At 37.9% G+C, this 19,135-nt stretch overlaps 1 protein-coding gene across 5 annotated transcripts in view; it reads right to left on the bottom strand.

The window, feature by feature from the left end:
• The window catches only part of SLC39A10 (solute carrier family 39 member 10), a 179,418-nt gene that overhangs the window by 12,552 nt on the left and 147,731 nt on the right, over nucleotides 1–19,135 (bottom strand). For all 5 annotated transcript variants that reach the window (XM_074399336.1, XM_003925708.4, XM_010336482.3 and 2 more), the window contains 3 exons: nucleotides 10,116–10,236; nucleotides 5,392–5,760; nucleotides 3,963–4,043 (listed from right to left, as the gene is read on the bottom strand). In XM_074399336.1, the coding sequence (XP_074255437.1) occupies nucleotides 3,963–4,043; nucleotides 5,392–5,760; nucleotides 10,116–10,236 (571 nt within the window). The remainder of the gene's footprint in view (nucleotides 1–3,962; nucleotides 4,044–5,391; nucleotides 5,761–10,115; nucleotides 10,237–19,135) is intronic.

Genomic DNA, 19,135 nt, shown 5'->3' on the forward strand with positions numbered 1-19,135 from the left:
TCCCGTGAATGTCACTGCTTCAATAAGAAATTGCAGAGAGAAAAAGAAGCGATAAGAAGGTAACCATCCTTAATCTCCAAAACAACTTGTTTTCAATTCTGTGAGTGAATCCTTCAAGGTTAGGGCAATTCAATAAAACCACACTTAAACTTGAAGTAGGCTGACACTCCATTTATCAGGTAGTGGGTAGATGAGCGGGAAGGAAAGTTGGAAGCTTTTCTAGTATATTATGGATATGTACACGATTATCCAAGTCTATTACTAAAAAAGTTTTTTTTTAAGTGGAAGGTTAAATATGAGGCAACATGTTACTCATATTTAAAAACTGATAGCCTTGAATTGTAGAGTTAGGCTAACAGCACTATGTGATAAAGAAGAGTATAAGACATAGTATCTGTGCATTTAAAAACTACAGTTTAAGAAATAGGGTATCGAACAAGAAAATGTGTGAAGGACACAGAGAAAGCAAACAATAAAATTTAGAGGAAACAGTAATCCAAGGCATGAGGTAGAAGATAGTAATAAGGTTGAAGATTCTTAACATGATAAACTAGGAATAAAGTATTTGGGCCAGCCATGCAGGAGAATGGTATAGAAAAGGAAACAGATTCAGGCACCCATATTACACATTTGGTAAACTGTTTAGTTAAAATGAACAACATGTAGCAGGATGTACTGCAGGTAACACTATAAAATAAGTAGAGAAAAGAAGTGAAGGTCATTGAAAATGTGACTCATAGTTGGCTCACGACTGTAATCCCAGCACTTTGGGAGGTTAAGGCAGACGGATCACTTGAGCCCAGGAGTTCAAGACCAGCTTGGGCAACATGACAAAACCCTAACTATCAAAAATACAAAAATTAGCTGGGTATGGTGGTGTGTGCCTATAGTCCCAGCTACTGAGGAGGCTGACGTGGGAGGATCATCTGAGCCCTGGAGGTCAAGGCTACATTGAGCCACGATCACACAACTGCACTCTAGCCTGGGCAACAGAGTGAGACCCTATTACAGAGAGAAAAAAAAAGTGTGACTAATAAAATCTAGCTGGATTTTGTATGTCAGCAAAGCTACTGAAAGACTTTTAATTACATAAGAACATCACGTTTAAGCAGATGTATCTGCCAATGACGTACTACAACAGAATAAAACCACGGATATAAAGACTATCCAAACTATCTAAGCAAAACACCACAAAGGCAGTGATGACTTGGTCTGATTAAATAATAATGGGGCATGAACAAGAGATAAGATAATATGTCTGAAGTTGGCAAGGTAAATGAAACCATACAGAATCAAGCCCCAAGGAGTTAGCACCAAGTATGCACTAATATATTTTTTTCTGCTTTACATAAGAAATTATTGATTTTTCAAGAAAATTATATGACAAGTTCTATTCAAAAATGAGCAAATACTACATATCAAGGCAATTATGTACAAATGACAGACATTTCATAGCCAGGTGAGTTTTCAGAAAGTTTAAATTGGAAAGCACATGAAGAAATCCCTTGCATATTCAAAAGGTGAAATTAGTATTTTTTCTTTCAAATTAATGCCATCTCCACTTCCTTCAGATATTTTTGGTGTGAATGCATATATATGTCTTAAGCTACTGTTTTTTAATTTATAGAAGAAAACTAAAGCACTATTTCACGTGGAGAGAAATTAAATTGATAAACAAATACCAACTAAAATAAAAAGAAATGCTTTACATCCATTACATTGATAAAAAAGAGAAAATTAAGGCTGGGTATGGTGGCTAACACCTGTAATCCCAGCACTTTGGGAGGCTGAGACAGGCAGATCACTTGGGGTCAAGAGTTCAAAACCAGTCTGGCCAACATGGCGAAACCCCGTCTCTACTAAAAACAAAAAATTAGGGCCAGGTGTGGTGGCTTACGCCTGTAATCCCAGCACTTTGGGAGGCAAAGGAGGGCAGATCACCTGAGGTCGGGAGTTCAAGACCAGTTTGACCAACATGGAGAAACCCCATGTCTACTAAAAATACAAAATTAGTCAGGCGTGGTAGGGCATGCCCATAATCCCAGCTACTCGGTGGCTGAGGCAGGAGAATCGCTTGAATCCAGGAGGCAGAGGTTTCGGTGAGCCAATATCGTGCCATTGCACTCTAGCCTGGGCAACAATAGCAAAACTCTGTCTCAACAACAAACAAAAAACCAAAATACAAAATAAAAAAAAATAGCCAAGTGTGGTGGTACATGCCAGTAGTCTCAGCTACTTGGGAGGCTGAGGCACAAGAATCACTTGAACCCAGAGGATGGAGGCTGTAGTGAGTTGAGATCACACTACTGCACTCCAGCCTGGGTGACAGAGCCAGACTCTGTCTCAAAGGGGGGAATAAAACAGTAAGTTAATGCCAAGTGCTGGGAGGGCTGTGGCAACAGGAACGTTCAGGTATTGCTGTTTGGAAATCACACTGCTTTAGCATGCATACCTAGACGTGTATCTCAGAGGGGTCAACAGGTACCAAGTCTAGAGATGTTCAATGCAGTACTATCTGTGAGGGGAGGAAATTAAATGCTGTGTCCAATAATAGGTGCTAATTATGTAAAATGTGGTGAAAGCATATTTCTGAGTACTGGGCAGAAGCAACACATTAAATTAACTCGTGGTAATCAGGAGAGTTTTAAAAGATAATAAGTAACATAAGGTAAGAAACATAAGGGATGTATCAAAAGAGTGAAATGAAAATGAGTAGGAAGTAACCCATTTCCTTTTAGAAAAAAAAAAAAAAGTGGAGCTCACTGCCAGCACTCATTTCTAAGGGCAAATGGGAAATGTGTTTGGGAAAAAAAAAAAAAGAATCAAGTCCAACATGATATATATAATTACTACGGTTGAAAGTGTATCAAGAAAACATGTTCTAAAATGAAAAAAGAAAAATACAGGATTTTAAAGATTATTTTTCGAGTATTTAGCTCCACTCTACCAAAATCACATAAGAAACGAATACAAGATTTTTGGGTATTAAGATTATATTATTAAAATATATATAATTTAAACAGAAATCATCCAACCTTACTTCATAGATAAAGTAAGAGCTTTGGAAATGAATGATTATTCTGAAACCTCAGTGCTGGTTAGTAACAGAGTTAAGAATGCAATCCTATCTTTAATAACCATCCAGGTAACATTTTTGAACATCAACATTAACTTTCCATTATTTATGAAGAAATAATGAAGGCTGGCCAACATAGCAAAACCCCATCTCTACTAAATACAAAAATTAGGGCCAGGCATGGTGGTTCACGCTTGTAACCCCAGCACTTTGGGAGGCAGAGGCAGGTGGATCACCTGAGGTAGGGAGTTCGAGACCAGCCTGACCAAAATGGAGAAAGCTCATCTCTACTAAAAACAAAAAAACAAAAAAAAGTAACTCTGTTACTAACCAGCACTGAGGTTTTAGAATAATCATTCATTTCCAAAGCTCTTATTTTATCTATGAATTAAGAAGGTTGGATGATTTCATTTTCATTATATATATTTTAATATCATAATCTTAATACCCAAAAATCTTGTATTCATTCCTAGATGTATCTGCCTTTCAATGACGTAATTGCAAACTTTACCCTGATTCTTTTAAAAATATGGTCTATAGAGTATATAAATAAGTTCAAAGTAGATTGACATCAAAATGTGGCATTTAAATTCAGAAATATTTCGTTTTAAAAGTTTTACTTAGTGAACCAGTCATAATCTATAATCTTCATTATAATAGCATAATTATGTTATTAAATGCAAAGGAAAGCACACAAACATTTCATCAATCTTAAGGAGCATTTTTTTTTTCATATTTTAACATCATGATATATCTAACAATTAATAACACTATAGTTACCATCAGCCATTTTTTATTCTTGAACATCTCTAAAATTTTAATGTAATTATAATTAAGGAAGTCTTAGATTTGATGGGACCTGGTAAAATTTTTAAGGTTATATTACCTAATTCATGTGGCAGTTCATGACAGAAGACGGCTATAGAAGTACTGATTCCTCCTGTCAATCCAGCACTGAAAGCTGCACCTGAGGAAGATAAGAAAAAAAATGAGTAAGATTTACTGATCTTCTGTCTTCACATTTTCATTAATGATTGACAGATGCAGTTTCATTTGCCTATCTAAATTAATTTCTTAATATATGAGTGACTCACTTCTCTTATACACCATAGTTTTTGAACATATAGCAGGGTATGATAGGTATGTGACAACTAGAGAAACCGCTATTCAATAAAAGCAATATTCCATACTGAAATTAATTCTCTATTTTTGTAGCCTTCCAGCTCACTAATATCTTGGGGATAGTAACAATTTTCAGTGTTTCAAGGTAATGGTTTGATGCTCAATTTTAAGTCTTGTAAGTCTAAGATTGTACTTGCTCTCTCTCTCATTGATCTTTACAGAGATGTAAATGGCTTAACACCCTTATCAAAACTTTCATAAGCTTAAAAAATAAATGGTAAAAAGTATTACTTGTCTGGTAGTGTTGAGGACTGAGGTGAGACGCATAAATGCATCTAGGTCTACTAGCAGAATTATTTATTCTTTAGTATTAACAGCTACTATAGGTTGAGCACGGTGGCTCATGCCCATAATCCTAGTACTCTGGGAGGCTGAGGTGGAAGGATTGCTGGAGGCCAGGAGTACGAAGCCAGCCTGGGAAGGATGGCTAGACTCTGTCTCTATTTAAAAAACAACAACAACAACAAAACAACAAAAAACAGCTACTGTAAATTAATCATGTTCTCCACTTTCTGAAAGAAACCAAAGCTTACTTCTAGGCACTAATAGAGTCTGGATCTCAAAGAAAATTAGGGATTCATCACATGTAATATTCTCTTAAACTAGTAATATCACTTTAGCAAGATACTAATATATTTGAATTTAGTACAATGGATTTTTAATGTTGTAAAAAAATTTTTTTTGCCTTTTCAAAGTTATGGAAACTTTATTAAACCTAAGATTGAAATTAAATATGTAAAAGCACTGAAATATTTTCATATCCCTGGGAAATATCTTAGGATATTTTCATATCCCTGAAAGAGATTTACATCTCTTTGAAAACAATATGAAAATATAATGTTAATAAGCAGCTTTTTCAATATGGTGACTGTACTTTGAGAAATCAAAATATAAAGAAATATACTACTGATGTGTTTATGTGCTAAAGAAAAACTCCACTAAATTATACCCTTACACTTCCAAATGTGACAAATGAACACAAAAGTGTATCCTTTGGGAAAATCAACTGATCAGAGCAATACATAACAGTGTATTTGTGAAGCTCCAGACAAATCTAATCTTACATCTTGTAGTCCATAAGATTAGCATAGACAGTGGAAGAAGATTATCACCCATGTTCCCAGTCCACTTACCAATTGCGAGCCCATCGCTGAAGTTGTGAATACCGTCCCCCATGATCACCATCCAGGCTATATTAGCTATTCCGGTTTCTTTCAGATCGGATCCAGAATGACAGGGGCCATGGGAATGATGAGAATGCTTGTGGTGCCACTGATGATTATGCTTCCTCAGCACAGTTTTGTTCTCACCGTGGTGGTTAGGTGCAGCAGCATGGAGATCGTGCTCATGAATACTATGTAATCCATCACTGTGAGAATGGTCTATGATTTTCTCCTCTTCTATACAAAGGTAATTTTTAGGAGGGGATTCTTGTTGGCCTTCTAAATCTGTCAGTTCAGTTTCATTAAGTCGATCTTCAGAAACAACCGAGTCATCAGTTCCTATTTTTATAGCAAAGGATATTCTTTGTCAACAATTAAATGCACGGATATTTGCTAATTTAAGCCTAGACAGAATAGCAGTGCAATGAACATTTCTTAAGTGAATGTCTTTTGGAATTCTTAAATAAATATATTTCCCTAAAATAACTTAGAAGCCGTTCTAATTGAAAAATGATTTCTGGAGTCCAATAAAAAAATTAAGTAAGCTAAACAAAACAAACATGGACACACAAAGAAGAAACTGGGTTTTGGGGGATTCAAAAGATGCTCTGGATAAGGTCAATGGGAGGGAACTAAAATCAAAAGCAGGCAAAGTGAGGAGAAAAATTGGAAAGCATGAAAGTATTATGAAAACTTAAAGAGCAAATTATAGAAAAGCTGATGAAAATCAGAGGGTGAATGTTACTGTAGCACTGACCAGATGTCAAAATACAATCTATTTTTTTTTTTTCCAGAAAAAGAAGAAATCTTAGCCTTTGTTCACTCTGTTATCATTTGAGAAAATGAAAACATAAAATGTAAATAACTTGCCCAAGTCATACAGTTAGCTGATGGCAAAGTTCTTCATATTCCTGAATGCTCCCCTATTTGACAATGCTAGTGAGATCATTGTTAGAATGAAGTTCAGAAACTCACATAAGTGAGTTGATAAGCAAGATCTGATAAGCATTTCTTTTAAAAATTAAAGTTGGCCTTTCACCTTGTCTTCCACAGCTGTTAATTATATGACAAAGATCTGAATACTTCCCAAATTGTATTCTGGGGCAGAGTTCTACAGTTAGAGTCTAGGCTACTATTCTTCTACAGAAAATTATTGGTAGATTCAGGGAAACATTAAGTTTAAACAGATAGGGAGGAAATTGGTTAAAAAACTTAAATTTTCTGAAAATCATAAGCTACCTCATTACACCTATCTAGCAACCAAACAGATGGATAGATGAGCAGAGATTTTAGGTACAAAGGCAGACTCCTTTTTCCACATGAAATCCATCATATAGGGAAGAAATAAGAGAATTTGCATTATCAAGAAATAAAACTATTAATAACACTAATCCACCATTTGGAAAGCTTTTTGTTTCACTGATATTTTCTAGAATGCAAAATATTCCTTATCCCATAATATAATTTGTCCCACATTTCAGCATAAATAAGGCCAAAATCCACAAAAATAAACAAAGTCACATTTAAGACTCACTTGTGTCTGGGCATGGTGGCTCACACCTGTAATCCCAGCACTTGGGGAGACCAAGGGCAGGTAGATTGCTTGAGTCCAGGAGTTTGAGACCAGCCTGGATGACATGGCAAAACCCTATCACTACTAAAAATACAAAAACTAGCTGGGCATGAGACATTCACCTGTAGTCCCAGCTACTCAGGAGGCTGAGGTGAGAGGATCACGTGAGCCAGAAAGGTTGAGATTGCAGTGAGCCATGATTGCATCACTGCACTACAGCTTGGGTGACACAGCAAGACCTGACTCAAAAAAGACTCACTCACATTTAAGGAAATACACCTTAGAAATAACATGGGCATGGTTTAGAAGCAGCATTTCAATTTTTATGTCTTAAAAGTTTGTCTTCATTGTAATATTTTGCCACCCTAGGATATTTTTAAAATATATGCTACTTGCTGTATGTAACCTTTTTGAGCCATAGGATCTAAGCCATAAATTTATGCATGTTGAATTCAGTCAGAAAAGAGAAAGGGTTTGCTTTTTTAAACTGCAACTCAAATGAGATGGGATGAAATCCTATGACAGTAAGCAAATACAGAACCATGAAAATTGATTGGAAATACACCTTTTCAATTGTAGCAATAATTGAAAGAACTGATAAAAGTTCATCTTTGGACAGAAAGCCTTTTTTAAAAAAAGTCACTCCCTCTATACCCCTTTCTCCTCCCTTATTGTAGCAGCTTACTGGGAACTTTATTAACTGTAGCTGGAAAATTAGAAGCTACAATAATGATTAAGAGCCGAATAGTATTTAAAGCGCAGATCCTTGCTCTCTAACAATCTGTGATGTCTGATAAACCAGAATCCAAAAAGCTATGGTGATAAGTACAGACATTATTTCAGACAGTAAATGGCTTGTGATACTGATACTTTTTTTTTTTTTTTTTTTTGAGACGGAGTTTCGCTCTTGTTACCCAGGCTGGAGTGCAATGGCGCGATCTCGGCTCACCGCAACCTCCGCCCCCTGGGTTCAGGCAAGTCTCCTGCCTCAGCCTCCCGAGTAGCTGGGATTACAGGCACACGCCACCATGCCCAGCTGATTTTTTGTATTTTTAGTAGAGACGGGGTTTCACCATGTCGACCAGGATGGTCTCGAACTCTCGACCTCGTGATCCACCCGCCTCGGCCTCCCGAAGTGCTGGGATTACAGGCTTGAGCCACCGCGCCCGGCTACTTTTTTTTTTTGAGACGGAGTTTCGCTCTTGTTACCCAGGCTGGAGTGCAATGGTGCGATCTCGGCTCACTGCAAACTCCGCCTCCTGGGATCAGGCAATTCTCCTGCCTCAGCCTCCTAAGTAGCTGGGATTACAGGCACGCGCCACCACGCCGAGCTAGTTTTTTTTTGTATTTTTAGTAGAGACGGGGTTTCACCATGTTGACCAGGATGGTCTCGATCTCTCGACCTTGTGATCCACCCGCCTCTGCCTCCCAAAGTGCTGGGATTACAGGCTTGAGCCACCGCGCCCGGCCTTGATACTTGTTTTCAAATGTATTTAACTAACTGTAGTGTTGACTGCTTGACCAAATTCCAGTGAAACTGAATACACCAAAATATTCCTCCTCGGTCCTATTTACTAGTAACATTCACACTGTGAATGGCTGGTACAACCACCCCAGTTAAACCATTTTTATTACTACTGCCAGCAATAGGGGCAAACACTGCAACCTTTCTGCATAAAAAGCATTAATTGCATGGCACCACACAAATACATACTTTTTCTGACTTCATGTTTATTAAGTGAAATTTATTTCCTATGCTGTGGAAAGTTTATTGAGAATTATAGTTCATAAATGGATATCCCTATGACTGTGAAAACATGTCAACTATCACATTAGTGTCACAGAAAGCATACACCTACGCAATATGGCTTATCTATATTTATTTTATCCAGGTCTCATTTAAAATATGATGTAGATATTACTACATCATATTTTAAGTTTCTAAGAGGGTTCTTTATGATTATACCAGGAAGTATATAAAAGAAATTAGTGCTTTTTTCATCACTTCATTATTTTCTTTAAAATCAGCTATCATAGGATACATTTTTATTTTATATATGCTGTTTCTTAATTAAAATATAATCACTGAAGTCTACTAATTTGATTATAAGGTTTGTAGCATTACAGAATAACTAAATTGGGATTTATAAACCAGCTCTAATTAACAATGTAAAGTATTAATTATTGAACCTGAACCAGATTTTTAGGAAAATTATGTTGTTTTCCCCCTTTATGGTTTTAACTAGAGGGATTTTTACATACTATTTTTTGAGACAGCAGATAATTTGAGGGAGAGGAGTAGAGAATTCCTTACAATACTCCACAAATTCTACATTCTTTACTACAGATAATAAATTATTATAAACAAGATGCATCTTAGATACTATTAATATACTAAGCCTTGGATTATACATTTAATATAGAACCTATTTTGAATATTTAGTTAATCATGGCTCCTAGCTTACAAGGGCTAAATATAAGATTATTCCCATGAGAAATGTTAAATTTATGAAGAATAGATTTTGAGGTTTTGAATTACTTGTTTTCAAATGTATTTACTAACTGTAGTGTTGTAAATTTTAAACTGAAATAATGAAAATCTCATTTGAGTTGCAATTTAAAAAAGCAAATTTAACAGAAATATTAAATTTATGAAGAACATATTTTGACGTTAATTTCTCAAAAACATCGGTGTCCAAATTCTACCTTTTTTTCACAGCAGACACTAGCAAGCTAAACAAACTATCATAAAAGTATTTGTCATGCATAACCTGTGGTCTGGTGCTGATTAATACAGTACTTTTTCTTGTGTGATTCTTAAGATTATAGCACAAGTATTATCTCAGTGGATTATCTAGAATAACATCTGAAACATGGGTTCATCTAGGTGATCACTCTTTAAACTATTGTTTCTCCTATCCCAAGTTGGCTTTGCATCTATGAGTAAATAAATTCTTCAGCTACCTTATTAGGAGTGCTATGAGGGTAACACCTTTTCTCCTTCTCATCTTGTATTTAGTTTACTGTATTATTTAATTTCAGATTGAATGAATATAAACAGAAATTAAATGTAAATTTGAATGAAAAAAAAGTTTTGTCTTGAGTCAGAATTGCTGTCTACCGGCAAGAGGCTTGAGTTGAAGCCAGTCAGCATCTGGTGTATTGTTTAACTTGTGATCTGAAAGCTTTCTTCCAATAGTTGACTCTTCTGTGTTCTGCTTCATAAACCATTTCTGTTTTCCCTTAAAAAAAAAAAGTATCTGATATTAGTATTAAGTCTGAGGTCACAATTAGCAACAATATTCACTCATTAACACCTAAGGGTAAAATGGTGTTCACTTTATACATAAATTATTTTAAAGGGGCATGAAAAAAATTTTTCTGGGAGTAAAGCAATCCACAGAAGAAAAATCCAACTAAATTTGTATTTTTTAAAACATTCAACTAAGAAGTTCAATTAATCTACATTGAGGAACAGAACACGCAGTACTGAATTATTAGATGGAACCCAAATGAAATGTGTATATTTGTAAAATCTCCCTTAACCAAAAGTGTAAAGTAATAGAAAGTTTAAAAAAAAAAAAAAAAACTATAACTTATTTGTTTGAAATTCATTCTGTATTTACTGCAACCTCAGATTTCCCTAAATGTGACATAAAAAAGAGTCAAATTTGAGTGAAAATCTTGTTTGTAGTTTCCATCTGATAGTTGAGCAAGTTTGTTAAATTTATTGAACATAAGAATACTCATCTGTAGGACATCTGAAGATGGCTGAATAGGAACAGCTCTGGATTGCAGGTCCCAATGAAAATGCACAGGGTGAGTGATAACCGCATTTCCAAACAAATTTTTACTGCCAAAAGACAAGGAGATTCCCAGGCGGAAAAGCACCATGAGTCTCTAGCGCGGCTATTTCAGCCGGTGCAGCGGGTCTCTGCACAAAAACTCACACACACCTGGGTGCCGTTTCAACTGACAACTAGAACGCCTGGGAGACAGAGTCACCTGTTCAACTGAAAAAAAGGGGTCTGAAACAGGGAGCCAGGTAAACTGGCTGGGATGGTTCCATTCCCACAAAGACCAGCAATCTGAAATGCTCTGGACTGAGAGTTTCACAGCAAGCACTGCTGGACCCAGGATGGTCCAGCTCTGTGGGAGGAAGGGCGTCTGCCATTACCGAGGCAGTCCGCCTTACTGAAGCAGTCTGCCATTACCGAGGCAGACTGCCAATACCAAGGCCATTACCGAGGCAGACTGCCATTACCAAGGCAGTTCTAACTATATCCCTATAAACAAAACTGCAATGAAGTTCACACAGCAGCTGGGCTCAGCAATGCCTCTGCTGGCAGACTGTGACTAGGCTACCTCCTCGCTGGGCAGGGCATCTCTGAAAAAAGGCAGAATGACAGGAACTTATAAATAAAGCCCCACGTTCCTGGGACAGAGCACCTGGGAAAAAAAGGTGGTTAAGAGATCTGCTGCAGCAGGCTTAAAACATACCTGCCCAGCAGCTCTGAACAGAATAATGGAGCTCACGGCTCAGCACCTGAGCTCCTATAAGTGACAGACTGTTTCCTCAAGCAGCTCCCTGACCCCCATATAATCGAAGAGACACCTCATAAAGGATAGCTAAGGCTGAAATCTGGTAGGTATCCTTCTGTGACAAAGACAACAGAAGAAGAAACTGGCAGCAACTCTTACTGTTCTGCAGTCACTGCAGGTGATCCCCAGACAAGCAGAGTTTGGAGTGGACCTCCATCAGTCCTACAGCAGGAGGGCCTGACTGTTAGAAGGAAAACCAAGAAACTGAAAAAAATAACTTCATCAGCAACAAAAACAACATCCACTCAGAGACCCCATCTGAAAGTCACCAGGCACAAAGACCACAGGTAGATAAATCCACAAAGATGGGAACAAACCAGCGCAAAAAGGATGAATATACCCAAAACCAGAATGACTCTCCTCCTCCAAGGGATCACAACTCCTCACCAGCAAGGGAACAAGGCTGGATGAAGAACGAGGCTTATCAATTGACACAAACAGGCTTCAAAAGGTGGGTAATAACAAACTTCTCTGACCTAAAAGATCATGTTCTAAACCAATGCACAGAAACTAAGGACTTTGAAAAAAGGTTTGACGAAATGCTAATGAGAATAAACAGCTTAAAGAGGTATATAAATGAATTGATGGAGCTGAAAAACACAACACAAGAACATTGCAAAGCATACATAAGTTTCAATAGCTGAATTGGATATATGGCTCTTGAAACTTGTGTATGAAGCAGAAGAAAGGATATCAGAGACTGAAGATCAACTCAATGAAATAAAACGAGAAGGCAGGATTAGAGAAAAAAGAGTGAAAAGAAATGAACAAAGCCTCCAAGAAATATGGGATTATGTGAAAAGACCTAATCTGCATTTGATAGGTATACCTGAATGTGATGGAGACAATGAATCCAAACTGGAAAACACTCTTCAGGATATTATCCAGGAGAACTTCCCCAACCTAGAAGGCAGGCCAACATTCAAGTCCAGGAAATACAGAGAACACCATAAAGATATTCCTCAAGAAGAGCAACCCCAAAGCAGATAATTGTCAGATTCACCAGGGTTGAAATGAAGGAAAAAATGTTAAGGGCAGCCAGAGAGAAAGGTCGGGTTACCCACAAAGGGAAGCCCATCAGACTCACAGCGGATCTCTCACAGAAACCCTACAAGCCAGAAGAGAGTGGGGTCCAATATTCAGCATCATTTAAAAAAAAGAATTTTCAACCCAGAATTTCATATCCAGCCAAACTAAGCTTCATAAGCAAAGAAGAAATAAAATCCTTTATGAGCAAGCAATTGCTCAGAGATTTCATCACTACCAGGCCTGCTTTACAAGAGCTCCTGAAAGAAGCACTAAACATGGAAAGGAACAACCAGTACCAGCCACTCCAAAGACATACCAAATGGTAAACAGCATCAACACAATGAAGAAACTGCATCAACTAACGGGCAAAACAGACAGCTAGCATCAAAATGGCAGGATCAAATTCACACACAGTAATATTAACCTTAAATGTAAATGGGCTAAATGCCCCAATCAAAAGACACAAACTGGCAAATTGGATAAAAAGTCAAAACCCATTGGTGTGCTGTATCCATGAAACCCACCTCACATGCAAGGATATACATCAGCTCAAAATAAAGGGCTGGAAGATCTACCAAGCAAATGGAGAGGGGGGAAAAAAAGCGGCAGTTGCAATCCTAGTCTCTGATAAAATAGACTTTAAACCAGGTGTCCCCAAACTTTTTACAAAGGGGGCCAGTTCACAATCCATCAGACTGCTGGAGGGCTGCCACATACTGTGCTCCTCTCACTGACCACCAATGAAAGAGGTGCCCCTTCCTGAAGTGCGGTGGGGGGCTGGATAAATGGCCTCAGGGGGTCGCATGCGGTCCCCGGGCGGTAATTTGGGGATGCCTGCTTTAAACCAACAAAGATCGAAACAGACAAAGAAGGGCATTACATAATGGTAAAAGGATCAACGCAACAAGAAGAGCTAACCATCCTAAATAGATAGGTGCCCAATACAGGAGCACCCAGATACATAAGGCAATTTCTTAATGACCTACAAAGAGACTTAGACTCCCACACAATAGAAGACTTTAACACTCCACTGTCAATATTAGACAAATCAAAGAGACAGAAAATTAACAAGGATATCCAGGACTTGAACTCAGACCTGGACCAAGCAAACCAAATAGACATTTACAGAACTCTCCACCTCAAATCCACAGAATATACTTTCTTCTCAGCACCACATCACACCTACTCTAAAACTGACCATGTAATTGGAAGTAGATCACTCCTCAGCAAATGCAAAAGAATGGAAATCATAACAGTCTCTCAGACCACAGTACAATCAAATTAGAACACAGAATTCAGAAACTAACTCAGAACCACACAACTTCATGGAAACTGAATAACTGGCTCCTGAATGTTGACTGGATAAACAACAAAATGAAGGTAGAAATAAAGATGTTCTTTGAAACCAGTAAGAACGAAGATACGACATACCAGAATCTCTGGGACACATCTAAAGCAGTGTCTAGAGGAAAATTTATACCAATAAATGCCCACATGAAAAGCAAGGAAAGATCTAAAAATTGCCACCCTATCTTCAAAATTGAAAGAGCTAGAGGAGCAATCAAAAACACTCAAAAGCTAGCAGGAGACAAGAAATAACTAAGATCAGAGCAGAACTGAAGGAGAGAGAGAGAGACAAAAAGAAAAAAATCCTTAAAAAAAAAAAAAAAATCAATAAATCCAGGAGCTGGTTTTTCAAAAGGATCAATAAAATAGATCACCTGTCAGTTTAATAAAAAAGAAAAGATAATAATCAAATAGATGCAATAAAAAACGATAAAGGGGATGTCCCCACAGATTCCACATAAATACAAACAACCATCAGAGATTACTACAAACAACTCTATGCACATAAACCAGTAAACCTGGAAGAAATGGATAAATTTGTGGATACTTGCATCCTCCCAAGCCTAAACCAGGAAGAAGTCGAAACCCTGAATAGACCAGTAACAAGAGGGCTGAAGTTGAGGCAGCAATTAATAGCCTGCCAACCAAAAAAAGCCCAGATCCAGACAGGTTCACAGCCGAATTCTACCAGACATACAAAGAGGAGCTGGTACCACTCCCTCTGAAACTACTCCAAACAATCCAAAAAGAGGGAATCCTCCCCCAAATCATTTTATGAGACCAACATACTGATACCAAAACCCAGCAAAGACACAACAAGAAAAGAAAACTTCAGGACAATATCCATGATGAACATAAATGCGAAAATCTTCAATAAAGTACTGGCAAACCACATGCAACAGTACATCAAAAAGCTTATCCATCATGACCAAGTAGGCTTCATCCCAGGAATGAAAGGCTAGTTCAACATACGCAAGCCTATAAACGTAATTCCCCACATAAACAGAACCAAAGACAAAAACCACATGATTATATCTCAATAGATACAGAGAAGGCCTCTGACAAAATTCAACAGCGCTTTATGCTAAAAACTGTCAATAAACTAGGTACTGACGGAACGTATCTCAAATAATAAAGCCCCTTTATGGCAAACCCACAGCTAATATCACAATGAATGGGCAAAAACTGGAAGCATTCCCTTTGAAATCTGGCACTAGATAAGGATGCCCTTTCTCACCACTCCTATTCAATATACTATTGGAAATTCTAGCCAGAGCAATCAGGCAAGAAAAAGAAATAAAGGATATTCAATTAGGAAAGGAGGAAGTCAAACTGTCTATATTTGCAGACGACATGACTGTATATTTAGAAGACCCCATTGTCTCAGCCCAAAATCTCCTGAAACTGATAAGCAACTTCAGCAAAGTCTGAGGATACAAAATCAATGTGCAAAAATCACAAGCATTCCTATACACCAATAACAGACTTAAAGAGAGCCAAATCAAGAACCAACTACCATTCACAATTGCTACAAAGAGAGTAAAATACCTAGGAATACAATTAACAAAGAATGGACTTCTTCAAGGAGAACTACAAACCACTGCTCAACAAAATAACAGAGGACACAAACAGATGGAGAAACATTCCATGCTCATGGTTAGGAAGAATCAATATCATGAAAATATCCATACTGCTCAAAGTAATTTATAGATTCAATGCTATCCCCATCAAGCTACCAATGACCTTCTTCACAGAACTGGAAAAAAACACCTTAAACTTCATATGGAACCATAAGACAGCCCACATAGCCAAGTCAATTCTAAGCAAAAAGAACAAAGCTGGAGGCATCACACTACCTGATTTCAAGCTATACTACAAGGCTACAGTAATCAAAACAGCATGGTACTGGTATCAAAACAGAGATATACACCAATGGAACCGAACAGACACCTCAGAGGCAACGCCACACGTCTACAACCATCTGATCTTTGACAAACCTGACAAAAACAAGCAATGAGGAAAGGATTCCCTGTTTAATAAATGGTGTTGGGAAAACTGGCTAGCCATGTGCAGAAAGCAGAAACCAGACCCCTTCCTGACACCTTACACTAAAATTAACTCCAGATGGATTAAAGACTTAAACATAAGACCTAACACTAGAAGAAAACCTAGGCAAAACCATTCAGGACATAGGCATAGGTAAGGACTTCATGACTAAAACACCAAAAGCATTGGCAACAAAAGCCAAAATAGACAAATGGGATCTAATTAATCTCCAGAGCTTCTGCATAGCAAAAGAAACAATTGTTAGCGTGAACGGGCAACCAACAGAATGGGAAAAATTTTTGCAATCTACCCATCTGACAAAGGGCTAATATCCAGAATCTACAAAGAACTAAAACAGATTTACAAGAAAAAAACAAACAAGCCCATTCAAAAGTGGGAAAAGGATATGAACAGACACTTTACAAAAGAAGACATATATGAGGCCAACAAACATATGAAAAAATGCTCATCATCACTGGTCATCAGAGAAATGCAAATCAAAACTACACTGAGATACCATCTCACGCAAGTTAGAATGGCGATCATAAAAAATCTGGAGACAACAGATGCTGGAGAGGATGTGGAGAAATAGGAACACCTTTACACTGTTTGTGAAAGTGTAAATTAGTTCCACCATTATGAAAGTGTGGCGATTCCTCAAGGACCTAGAAACAGAAATTCCATTTGACCCAGCAATCCCATTACTGGGTATATATCCAAACGATTATAAATCATTCTATTATAAGGACTCATGCACACGTATGTTCACTGCAACACTATTTGCAATAGCAAAGACTTGGAACCAACCCAAATGCACACCAATGATAGACTGGACAGGGAAAATGTGGCATATACATACCATGGAATACTAGGCAGCCATAAAAAATGATGAGTTCATGTCCTTTGTAGGGACATGGATGAATCTGGAAACCATCATTCTCAGCAAACTGACATAAGAATAGAAAATCAAGCACTGCATGTTCTTTTTTTTTTTTTGAGATGGAGTTTCACTCTTGTTACCCAGGCTGGAGTGCAATGTTGCAATCTCGGCTTACCGCAACCTCCGCCTCCTGGGTTCAGGCAATTCTCCTGCCTCAGCCTCCCGAGTAGCTGTGACTCCCGATCACAGTCACGCACCACCATGCCCAGCTAATTTTTTGTGTTTTTAGTAGAGACGGGGTTTCACCATATTGACCAGGATGGTCTCAATCTCTTGACCTTGTGATCCACCCACCTCGACCTCCCAAAGTGCTGAGATTACAGGCTTGAGCCACCGCGCCCGGCCCGCACTGCATGTTCTTACTCATAGGCAGGTATTTAACAATGAGAACACACAGACATAGGGAGGAGAGCATCACACACCGAGGTCTGTGGCGGGGGGGTGGGGGGAACTAGGAGAGGGACAATGTAGGGTAGGGAGTTGGGGAGGGATAACATGGGGAGAAATGCCAGATATAGGTGATGGGAATGGAGGCAGCAAACCACATTGCCATGTATGTACCTATGCAACAATACTGCATGTTCTTCATATATACCCCAGAACCTAAAATGCAATAAAAATATATAAAGAATACTCATCTGTAAAAATAACACTCCTATGAGGATTAAATGAGGTGGTGTGTAAAAGGACCTATCACAGTCAGTGACTCTTAGTAGCCTTATAGTAAAAAGAAGCATCCTTTCTTACCATGTTTGAATTAGAGAACATAATTCAATCTGTCATTAATTGGTTACAAATACCAATTACTGTACTTCATTGTTTAGGTTTAAATTTTTGCTTTTGTATGTCTTAACAGTCTGGCTTTTTACTGCTTACTTCTACCAATGTAACTACCACTAACAACTCTTCCAACTTAAACTGCTGCTTCTAATGTATATTAACTTGAGAAAGCAAATAATTGTTCTAGAACAGTGTTGAAATAAAAGTCAGTTTTCTCTGGGAGATGCTTACTAACTGGCATGGCATTTGTTGTTGTTGGTTTTGTTTAGAGGCTATTAACTATGTTTCAGATGTTTAGGTCTTGTAACTTCTGTATAAGTAAGCTTGCATGGCTAGTAGAACATGAGGTAATCTCAAAGATGGCCACTATCAATTTCTTCCCTCCCTATATGAGCATTCTGCTCCACCCATGAGGACATGGAATCTACCCCCCTGCCCTGCAATTTTGGCTAGACTTTTGACTTGTTTCGACCAATAAAATGCAGGAGAAGTGATGCTGTGCCACTTCCAAGACTAGCTTTAGAGACCTGGCAGCTTCTGCTTTTGCTCAGGGAAGCTAGCCACTATCCTATAAAGATTGGTCTCTCCTATAAAGAGAAGCCATGTGGAGAAGCACCAAGATGCAGACAGGGAGTGAAGTATTCTTAGACCTTCCAGCCCTACTCATCCTAATCCAGTGGCCTGCTGAATTTTAATCTAATAGTGTTAGTGACTCAAGAAAATGGCAAGTAGAGCAGAACTCCCCATTTGAATTCTGGCACAGAGAAGAGAAGTAATTGTTAATGTAAGCCGTTAAGCCAGTAGAAACTGGGAAAATTTAAGACATTCACAGGAAAATAATGATATGGACAAGTCCTAAAGAGAAGGGGGAAAAAAAGCAACGAGTTAAGGAAAAAAAAGGAAAGAGGAGCCAACAATAGTTTGAAAGTCAATGAGAAAGATATAGAAATTAAAGAAAATGAAAACACCAGCTGTGAGATTTTGTTTGATTGCTTTGGTTCTGATTGTCCACTTTCTTAGAAGCTTGCAAATCATTACCCTCAAGGCCCCCAACTTGCTGAAACAAGTCAACATCTGATGTATTATTTAACGTGGTTTGAAAGCCGGACAGTTGATTATTATGTACAGACTGTCAAATGTCTACTCTACTCAAGTACAACTAATTCCCTTTCTTCAAAAGAATACCGTAACTTTTTCACGTTAGGTTACTTATTGTCCTATTTACCACAAAGGAGACGCCCTGGCTTATCTGGCCAGATTCCCTTCTCTGGTATAGTATACTCCCTGCACCCTAGGTTTTCCTTCCAGTGTTTTACTTCCTGTAATTTCAAATTTACAAAAATCTGTCATAGTTTGGTGACTCCATTCTTGTATCAGTTTTCTGTGCAAAAATAAAT

The sequence above is a fragment of the Saimiri boliviensis genome, chromosome 5 (genome assembly GCF_048565385.1).
Source record: "Saimiri boliviensis isolate mSaiBol1 chromosome 5, mSaiBol1.pri, whole genome shotgun sequence".
NCBI lineage: Eukaryota > Metazoa > Chordata > Mammalia > Primates > Cebidae > Saimiri > Saimiri boliviensis.